This window comes from Chiloscyllium plagiosum, chromosome 26 (assembly GCF_004010195.1).
Source record: "Chiloscyllium plagiosum isolate BGI_BamShark_2017 chromosome 26, ASM401019v2, whole genome shotgun sequence".
NCBI lineage: Eukaryota > Metazoa > Chordata > Chondrichthyes > Orectolobiformes > Hemiscylliidae > Chiloscyllium > Chiloscyllium plagiosum.
The window spans coordinates 7,539,929-7,551,222 of NC_057735.1; the positions used below are offsets into that span (position 1 = coordinate 7,539,929).

The 11,294-nt window shown below is 42.0% G+C and overlaps 1 protein-coding gene across 1 annotated transcript in view; it reads left to right on the top strand.

Annotated features, from left to right (window-relative positions):
* The window catches only part of LOC122562923 (CMRF35-like molecule 5), a 16,456-nt gene extending 6,567 nt beyond the window's left edge, over positions 1–9,889 (top strand). The window contains exons 2-3 of the mRNA XM_043716225.1: positions 3,500–3,820; positions 9,540–9,889. Of these exons, the coding sequence (XP_043572160.1) occupies positions 3,500–3,820; positions 9,540–9,889 (671 nt within the window). The remainder of the gene's footprint in view (positions 1–3,499; positions 3,821–9,539) is intronic.
* The last annotated feature ends 1,405 nt before the right edge of the window (positions 9,890–11,294 follow it).

Sequence of the window (11,294 nt, forward strand, 5' to 3'; positions counted from 1 at the left end):
CTGATTAGAGATTGTCAACATGGCTTTGTGCGTGGGAAATCATGTCTCACAAACTTGATTGAGTTTTTTGAAGAAGTAACAAAGAAGATTGATGAGGGCAGAGCAGTAGATGTGATCTATATGGACTTCAGTAAAGCATTCGACAAGGTTCCCCATGGAAGACTGATTAGCAAGGTTAGTTCTCATGGAATACAGGGAGAAATAACCATTTGGATACAGAACTGGCTGAAAGGTAGAAGACAGAGGGTGGTGGTGGAGGGTTGTTTTTCAGACTGGAGGCCTGTGACCAGTGGCGTGCTACAAGGATCAGTGCTGGGCCCTTTACTTTTTGTCATTTACATAAATGATTTGGATACAAGCATAAGAGGTACAGTCAGTAAGTTTGCAGAAGACACCAAAATTGGAGGTGTAGTGGACAGCGAAGAGGGTCACCTCAGATTACAACAGGATCTGGACCAGATGGGCCAATGGGCTGAGTAGTGGCAGATGGAGTTTAATTCAGATAAATGCGAGGTGCTGCATTTGGGAAAGCAAATATTAACAGGACTTATACTTAATGGTAAGGTCAGGAGTGTTGCTGAACAAAGAAACCTTGGAGTGCAGGTTCATAGCTCCTTGAAAGTGGAGTCGCAGGTAGACAGGATAGTGAAGGCGGCGTTTGGTATGCTTTCCTTTATTGGTCAGAGTATTGAGTACAGGAGTTGGGAGCTCATGTTGCGGCTATACAGTACATTGGTTCGGCCACTGTTGGAATATTGCATGCAATTCTGGTCTCCTTCCTATCAGAAAGATGTTGTGAAACTTGAAAGGGTTCTGAAAAGATTTACAAGGATGTTGCCAGGGTTGGAGGATTTGAACTACAGGGAGAGGCTGAACAGGCTGGGGCTGTTTTCTCTGGAGCGTCAAAGGTGAGGGGTGACCTTATAGAGATTTACAAAATTATGAGGGGCATGGATAGGATAAATTGACAAAGTCTTTTCCCTGGGGTCGTGGAGTCCAGAACTAGAGGGCATAGGTTTAGGGTGAGAGGGGAAAGATATAAAAGAGACCTAAGGGGCACCTTTTTCACGCAGAGGGTGGTACGTGTATGGAATGAGCTGCCAGAGGATGTGGTGGAGGCTGGTACAATTGCAACATTTCTCCGGTTTCCTCCCACAGTCCAAAGATGTGCAAGTTAGGTGAATTGGCCATGCTAAATTGCCCGTAGTGTTAGGTAAAGGGGTAAATGTAGCGGTATGGGTGGGTTACGCTTCGGCGGGTCGGTGTGGACTTGTTGCGCCGAAGGGCCTGTTTCCACACTGTAAGTAATCTAATCTAATCTAAAGGTGTGACTAGATTGGGTTGGGATATCTGGTCGGCATGGACAGGTTGGACCAAAGGGTCTGTTTCCATGCTGTACATCTCTATGACTCTATGACTCTGCACCTCCAATTTTGGTGTCATCTGCAAACTTACTAATTGTATTTCTTATGCTCACATCCAAATCATTTATGTAAATGACAAAAAGTCGACCACCCAGTGCTGATCCCTGTGGCACTCCACTGGTCACAGGACTCCAGTCTGAAAAACAACCCTCCACCACCACCCTCTGCCTTCTACCTTTGAGCCAGTCCTGTATCCAAATGGCTAGCTTTCCCTGTATTCCATGAAACCTAACCTTGCTAATCAGTCTCCCATGGAGAACCCTTGTCGAATGCCCTACTGAAGTCCATATAGATCACATCTACTGTTCTGCCCTCATCAATCCTCTTTGTTACTTCTTCATGGGCTAAGAAGTGGCAGATGGAGTTTAATTCAGATAAATGCGAGGTGCTGCATTTTGGGAAAACAAATCTTAGCAGGACTTATACACTTAATGGTAGGGTCCTAGGGAATGTTGCTGAACAAAGAGACCTTGGACTGCAGGTTCATAGCTCCTTGAAAGTGGAGTAGCAGGTTGATAGGATAGTGTTGAAGACATTTGGTATGCTTTCCTTTATTGGTCAGAGTATTGAGTACAGGAGTTGGGTGGTCATTTTGCGGCTGTACAGGATATTGGTTAGGCCACTGTTGGAATATTGCGTGCAATTCTGGTCTCCTTCCTATCGGAAAGATGTTGTGAAACTTGAAAGGGTTCAGAAAAGATTTACAAGGATGTTGCCAGGGTTGGAGGATTTGAGCTGCAGGGAGAGGCTGAACAGGTTGGGGCTGTTTTCCCTGGAGTGTCGGAGGCCGAAGGGTGACCTTATAGAGGTTTACAAAATTATGAGGGGCATAGATAGGAATAATAGAAATAATGGGGTCGGGGAGTCCACAACGAGAAGGCATAGGTTTAGGGTGAGAGGGGAAAGATGTAAAAGAGACCTAAGGGGCAACTTTTTCACGCAGAGTGTGGTGCGTGTATGGAATGAGCTGCCAGAGGAAGTGGTGGAGGCTGGTACAATTGCAACATTTAAGAGGCATCTGGATGGGTATATGAGTAAGAAGGGTTTGGAGGGATATGGGCCGGGTGCTGGCAGGTGGGAGTAGATTGGGTTGGGATATCTGGTCGGCAGGGACGGGTTGGACCGAAGGGTCTGGTTCCATGCTGTACATCTCTATGACTCTACGACATGTAGTGCCCTCCTTCGGCACTGAACTGGAATGACAACTGAGATCTACAGCTGTGGGTAGAATTTGATCAAACTACGTATTAACACAGACATGAGGGTCCCAATGCAAAGCCACAGCTGGCACCACCACCATCATAACTAAGGAACATACTTTAATCCTTAGGACGTAGGTGGGGCTGTTACCAGCTGAGGTTTGAGTTGTAAGAAGTTTGAATCTTGACCTAATCCCATCACCAACCCACCCAATTCTCACTTTAGTGGAAAATGTGAGACCCGGAAAGTGTTTGACAGAAGTGCCAGGGAAGCGGCTCGGCTTTTAAGTGTGTTAATTATCCCAAATTGTTCCTTCAAATTCTCCTATTGGCTGAGAAACATGACAATTCAAGGAAGGTTAGGGACTGAGCTATCAGGGGTATTGTACATTTCCTCTTCATTGATGGATCCTGTGTCATTCCTTGGCCAGCAGCGACCAATCTGAAAGTCCCTTCTCTATCCTTCTGATCTCCCCCAACCTCATATAGCCACCAACATCTCAACCCAAGAAGCAGGTTTCTACTTTCCAACCCCACGATCAACCTGCAAACACAAGACATTATCCATGGAATTAAACCCCACAGAATGTGACTGAATCCCAATTTCCAGATTCCCTGCTCTTGATTACTGCAGTTGGATCAAGAAAGTTATCAATCTCCAAATGCTCCCACGAGACAAAACCATAGGATCTGTCACATTCTGAGGCTGTGACAGGACACTATACTAATATTTCCTTTCAACACAAACTAGAAGAAATTCATCAGTGTTAATAGATGTACGTGAGAGATTCCCTATCAAAAGCACTAACTCTTATTAAAATGTTTTGTTTTGAAATATTTCTTTCCTGTTCAACTTATGAAATGTTGTCTACCCAGTTTCAGGTGCATTGTCAGCGGAAAAGAAAGTAGCAGGAATTGTGGGAAGAGCGATTACAATAAATTGTTCTTATGACAAACAGTACCAGCAAAACATGAAATACTGGTGTCATGGTTGGACTAATCAATGTACATATGTGGTGAGAACAAATGATCCAGAGGGACAGCAAGGAAGAATGTCAATTAAAGATAACAAGGCACAAGGAGTATTTATTGTTACAATGGAAAACCTTCACAGGGAAGATGCAGGATGGTACAGCTGTGGTATTGATCGACCTGGACTTGATTTAAAGTTTGCCTTAATGCTACAAGTATCTTATGGTATGTGTCTCACTGATTTTCTTCCTTACTCTCAACTGAAATGTTTGATGAATGTTTCACAGTTTTGAATCCTACTGCGACAGATGATGAAACTTGAATTCAAAACGTGATCGGAAATTAAAATCTAGTCACTGGTGTCCATGTAATTATTGTAGATTGCTGTAAAAACCTATTTGGTTCACTGATGTCTTTTATGGAAGGAAATCTGCCATCCGTACCCAGTCTGGCTTACACATACCTCCAGACCCACACCAATGTGATTGAGCCTTAACTAACTTTAAAATAGTCTCGACCCTCAGTTCAAGGGCAATAAATGCTGGCCCAGCTATCAATGCCAATACTCATGAATGAAGAAAACAAACATAGGACCTAGGGCGGCACGGTGGCACAGTGGTTAGCACTGCTGCCTCACAGCGCCAGAGACCTGGGTTCAATTCCCGCCTCAGGCGACTGACTGTGTGGAGTTTGCACGTTCTCCCCGTGTCTGCGTGGGTTTCCTCCGGGTGCTCCGGTTTCCTCCCACAGTCCAAAGATGTGCAGGTCAGGTGAATTGGCCATGCTAAATTGCCCGTAGTGTTAGGTAAGGGGTAAATGTAGGGGTATGGGTGGGTTGCGCTTCGGTGGGGCGGTGTGGACTTGTTGGGCCAAAGGGCCTGTTTCCACACTGTAAGTAATCTAATCTAATCTTAGGTACAGGAGGAGGCCTTTCAGCCCATTGCGCCTGCTCCACCTTTCAATTTGAACATAAAATATAGAATATCACACCATGCCTGTGCAGACTATGATACCATTCTGAACTAATCCTATCTACCTATATATGGTCCATAATCCTCTGCTCCCTGTTTGTTCATGTGTCTGCCTAAATGCATCTTAAACTTGGCTAACCTATTTACTTCTACTAGTCTGACAGTGCATTATTACGACTGATCATCACCTCAACATTATCATGTCACAGTATTCTCTGTCACCTTGATCAATCAATTTCAGTCTTAAACAGACCCAAAACTGAGTCTCCATTTCTCCATTGCCTCTGTAGTCACCCCCCACCACCACAGCTCAATGTTAAATAACCTCCCCTCTTATCCTGAGATTAGGCCCTGTGGTCTTACACTCAATAGCAGGAGAAATATATTATCTGCATCCAAGCCTGTCACACCCTGTCATAAGTTTCAATAAGGCCACCTCTTAACTTTCAAAATTCCTAGGAATGTAGACCCAGCTTCCTCAAATCTCTCCTTGCATCATAATTCCACTATCCCAGGAATTAATCTGATAAGCTCCTGTTGCACTCTCTGTGAAGCAAGTACATCCTTTCTGGAAAGGAAACCAAACTGTGCACAATCCGGTATGCTGTATACAATTTGCTTAACTTCAGGCTATTGATAAATACATTCCATGGGAATGAAATCACCACAGTTTGCTCCCTCTGTACTTGGTTCAATGTCATTAATATTAATAGCTACAAATAGTCAGAGTATTGAACAGGAAATGTTAATTTTCTAGGAAAAGTAAACAAATCATTAACATATTTAGTAGGCTCTCTGATATGATCAACTAGGAGAAAGTGAGGACTGCAGATGCTGGAGATCAGAGCCGAAAAATTATTGCTGGAAAAGCGCAGCAGGTCAGGCAGCATCCAAGGAGCAGGAGAATCGACGTTTCGGGCATAAGCCTGAAGAAGGGCTTCTGCCCGAAACGTCAATTCTCCTGCTCCTTGGATGCCGCCTGACCTGCTGCGCTTTTCCAGCAACACATTTTTCATCTCTGATATGATGCATGACAGGCATAATTAATAAGAGATATAACGACAGTCAGACATCATGTGTTGAACCCTGTGTGTTATGTTCTGCTTGTACTGCATGCAAAACAATACTTTTCACTTTACCTCGGTACATGTGACAATAATAAGTCAAGTCAAATGATATCAGATCATTGTTAGATAGCATGTAATTAAATGTTTGCATTCAGGCTAAGGCTAATGGATTATAAATACAAAAGCAGTGAGTCTCTAAAGCAGTGATTCTCAGAAAATGATAAAGTTGGAATTCGTCCAAATGTTGGGAGCTCAGCATGGTTCATAGACTGCCTAGTATGCTGGATGATACACATAATCAAACAAATAATCAGGTCAGCCTAAATAATTCAACTCTACAAGTGAACTAAACTTCTGTTCTGCACTCTCTTAACCTACAACTTGAGGTATTCCAGATCAAAGGATAAATGAAATGAGATGCATTCATCCCATGGAATCAATGCATTTCATGAGAATGAATATCATAGAGAAAAACAAAATGTCACAACCTTTGCTCTTGCATCTCCCAGTTGAAATTGATATGAGAATCTGGGGTGTGTGGTCACTGTTTTAACAGTAAAATAACTCCCTTTATTCATTGTTTAGTCATTGGGCTGTATTTTCCTGACCTGGTGGAGCATTTGGACCAGGTTGTGACTGGAAAAGTGATACCGATAAAGCTCCTTAACATCTTCCTGCCTGTTAGGAGAATTTCTCTGACGCAGGATGGCTGGATACAGGCAGGCTGTCAGCTAGGCCAAGAGACATTTTGCAGAGGTGATCGCATTGTCCCCCTTCCTCCAATGTAACCGCCTTGGAGGTGAACTATTGAAGGCCATTGAAGCTGGAGGCAGTAGTGAAGGAGCCATAAGGATGGACTGTCTCAACTGCATACAGTACCAATTTAGGGCAGAGTATTCCCCACAATGTTGGCCAAACTAACTGTTGGAGAGCTTGGAGCAATGATAACAATTGTAGAAGTTAGTGTCAGGATGTTCAAAGGTTTGTACTTGCTTTAACAAAATGATGGCATCAATGAGCAGTCAGAGAGCGATGCTCTCTCAGAGAGCAGCAACAGTTTGAAGAAACCAACAAAGCTGATATGGCTAAATATTTCTGAAGAAATCAGTATTAAACAACACTTCTGGAAAGATAGAAATAGCTGTCAAAACCTGACCAGATGAAGAAAGCTGAGTGTAGTCGCATATTTACCTACATTCCACTGTACACATGAGGAGATAAATAACATCCCAGAAACAGTGACATATCAGGAAAGGGGAGGGGTGAGCTCAGGAATTCACAATAATCAGAGAATCAGGAATGAGTAAATTATTGGACCTGCAGGTGACAAGTGCCAAAGTCTTGAACAGACTTTAGTCTTGGGTTAATCCAGTTAAGTTTCTGGTGAATTCTTTCTGAATATATAATGGGTGGATTATTCAAAAATGACATTGTTATTGATTGTTTAGGAACAATGGTTGGACTATCTCTTTTTGGAGAGGATTGTGCCTGACATTAACATGGAGGAAGTTGCTTCACTTACCAGCATAAACCTGAATGTCCGGGGGTGGCTGTATACAGATATGCATGTTTCATTAACTGAGGAGTTATGGATGGAACTGAAAATGTGTGACAATGCATGTTCAGAGAAACTGGTTCCTTCTGAATTTGTGTGCTTGCAGGATTTATGCTCACCATGCACCAACGTGGAGTGCTGGACTTCAATGGTCCAGTTAGACAACTGAAGGCTCACACTTCACAAGTGAATAAAGGCAGCCAATGGTGGAAGGTGCAGCTGTGTAGACTCTGTGGCAGAGAGTAAATCTGTATAGCTGGCCATGGGCTTCTGAAACAATGGATGAAAAGATTAATCATTGAGAAGCAGCAGATAATCTGTGATGTGTTGACAGGATTGCCAAACTCATTGTCCATAACTGTACACAGATTGGAGGAGTCCAGATCCTCGGATGCTGCCTGAATTGCTGTGCTCTTCCAGCACCACTGATCCAGAATCTGGTTTCCAGATCAAGCCTATCTGAAAACAAAAAATGTTGGAACTCACAACAGGTGAGGCAGCATCCATGGAGGGAAAGCAAGCTAACATTTAGAGTCTAGTTGACTCTTCACTTCAGCTCTGATACGCTTTAATTGGATGGCAAAATATGCTTAAGGAATTGTATGATGTTACATGTTTTGTTACTTTAGGGACTTGTGTGTATTTTCCAAATGAATGAAGACTGTGACTAGCAAAGCACTCAGGGTCAAGCTCAGAACCTGGAGCATTTCAAAGGCAAACTTCCCCTTCGCAAATTAACTCAATTATTTATGAATGTGTCGTAGTGAAGGACCATCAACTGATAATAAGATTGTTGGTGAATCTGGCCCTTTTTGATCTTGGGCTACTTCTCTCAGAGTTAAGGGTAAAATTTACCAATGCTCATATCTCCAAAAGTCAGGAGAGAGTCAAATAGAATTTTTAAAAAGTCTGCAATCCTGCTATTTCTTATAAAACCACAGTGTCATTGAGTCATAGAGATGTACAGCATGGAAACAGACACTTCGGTCCAACACGTCCATGCCGACCAGATATCCTAAATTAATCTAGTCCCATTTGCCAGCACAGACCCCATATCCCTCTAAACCCTTCCTATTCATGTACCCATCCAGATGTCTTTAAAATGTTGTAATTGTACTAGCCTCCACCACTTCCTCTGGCAGCTAATTCCATACACGCACCACCCTTTGCGCGAAAAAGTTGCCCCTTATTTCCCTTTAAATCTTTCCCCTGTCACCCTAAACGTATGATCTCTAGTTCAGGACTCCCACAAGTCAGGGAAAAGACCTTGTCTATTTATCCTATCCATGCACCTCATGATTTTAAAAGCCTCTATAATGTCACCCCTCAGCATTTGATGGTCCAAAGTAAACAGCCCTAGCCAATTCAACCTCTCCCTATAACTCAAACCCTCCAACCCTGGCAACATCCTTGTAAATCTTTTCTGATCACTTTTGGGTTTGAGATGATGGAGTATCTCACTCTGGAGAGACAGGTCAGTGATTAAAATTTTCTAATGAGGCTCCATTTCTATTTTTAGGATCAATTTGAATTTAATGAATTTAGGCTTTGTTTTCCTTGGTCTTCCAACTGGAGCAGGGAAATACATTTCCAATGATGCTTATGAACTGGGAACAGCGGGAGTCCAATCTGCCAGTCTCCTCCTAAGCAAAGTTCATGCCATGAGTTACCTTCATCTCAGTTGATTAACATTCATATGATCAACAAAGATCCCATCCACCACCCAAAGTGTCCTCACCACCAGCTCCCATTTCACTTTGCCATGATCTATGTTGCCTTCCTCTCATGCTGGTCCAATGTCAGGTGAAAAATGGATTGTAAAATTCAAAGAAGGTCATTCCATTAAATTTTCTCAACCTTCACCAACCATCTCATTTTCTGATTCTCGCACACCCTCACAACCTCCAATTTCAGATAAAGTAATCTCTTTCAGCAGCAGTTCACTGAGCTCCAATGCAATTACATTCCTTATTTAAATCTGCAAAACCTGTAACCAATACCTGGTAAATTTTCATTGTAATTTTCTGCTCCATTGATCACTGATTTGACTTGATCATATTTGAGAGTAAAATCATTCAGTAGCTTTGAAGGCTGACTGCCTGTTGCCGAAAGAAATTATTGGCACTGACTTTCACGTTGATTCATCCTCGGCATTTTTGCTCTAATCTGGAGACCTACTCTGCTTTTATCTAATGGTAGTCATTCTAGTTCAGGTTGCTAGGAGGGTCATGGAGAGTTAAATATGCTGGTGAGATTCCAACAAGAGAAGCCATGGCTAAGCTGTGTAAGATACTGAGCATTTAAGTTTTGGATATTTATGCAGTACATGAATATTTGTTTCTTTTCCACAGAATCCGTGTCGATTCCTGTTCTCAAATTCACTTCACCACCAAATGTCTCATGTTCTGGGGGATCAGTGTCAATCTCCTGTGAATCTGTCTGGGGATCCCCTCCCATTTACTACAAATGGTATGAAAGCACCTCAGAGATATCTGACACCAATAAATTGGATCTACATTGTCAATCCTTCAAACAGCAAAATCATCAATATTACTGCACAGCCAGAAATCAGCAGGCAATAAAAGACAGTGAAATGGTTAAAGTATCAGTCATCAACAGATCAGTGAACAATTGCAATTATGTGGTAGAGATCAGCAGCATTGGTAAGTATTATTTTAAACAAACAGTTAAATTTTTTTAACACAAATCTAACCAAACTGGTCACTGGTTAAGTTCCTTCAGGAACTCTGCGAAGCTGCAACTGGCCAAATTCACTCTATTTGGTCTCTCAACAGTTCTGAACACAGCTACTGATTTGCATTTTCCTTGTAAAAATGAACAAAAAAAATCCCTAAAACCTGTACAAAACCTATAAAACATGATGTATTCCCATGAAACTAATATGTAACTTGATTGGCTTGATAATTATTAAGGAGGAGAAAGCGAGGACTGAAGATGTTGGAGATTAGAGTCTATAAGTGTGGTGCTGGAAAAGCACAGCCAGTCAGGTAGCATCTGAGGAGCAGGAGAATCGACATTTCGAGCATAAGCTCTTCATCAGGAATTATCTCATTCATGATGAAGAGCTTATGCTCAAAACGTTGACTCTACTGCTCCTCGGATGCTACCTGATCTGCTGTGCTTTTCCAGCACCACACTTTTCAACTCTAGATCATTATTAACCTCACCTGAGGCATGATGGCTCTTAGGTCTGACCACCACCAGCTATCTCTCTCTCTCCAATGAGAGAACTCTTAATCCAGCAGGGCTATGGCGACTTTATCTTTTTACCATTAACCAATATGTCTATATTGCAGATTGGCTGAAGATCTGATGCTTAATGAATTACAACTAATATCTAGCCCCTTTAGTTCACCCTTCTTTTGTCAATTCTTGTTGGAGAGCAGCGATTTACCAAATTTCTTCACAAAAGCGTCCTATAATATATAACTAATCCAACTGGCCTATGTTGTACATCCACAACCCATGACGGTCTAGTGTATCCTTATGACTGCAAGAAACCTCCCTTTCCTTTGGCCTGACATTAATCCCAGCTGCTCCAGTATATGTTGTAAAGTCCTATGTATTCCTTAATGGCTTCAGGGATAATCAAAAGATTGTCTATACATTAGATGCTTCTTAAACTTCATATCATTTCCAATTGAAGTGCTTGAAATAGCAACCCTTATATAATTATTCATCAATTCCAATTTCAGAAACAATTATCCACACTTGGCTGTTTTATATCGTTCATTTAGATCAGAGACCCAAGCGGAAAGAGTCAATTTTGCAATTTTGTCACAGAAGACCTGGACATGGCCTGACTGGTCAAGGCCAGTCTATAGAAGGCAAAGCTTTTAACCCAATTGGAGATTGGCATATTTCCAATACTACACATCTAGCAAATGGAAAGTGTATGCTGAAATTAGATGATAGATGCCAGCAGAAAGATTAATTATTATATTTGTAGGTCTGAGAAGGAGGGGTGGGGTCCAATTCACTGAGCGATTTACATATTGCAATTTTACTTTGTATAGAAAACTGTTGAAATCTGCTGATCATTTCAAACTGTCCTTTGAAATTTCGATAGTCCTTTCTTGGATTTT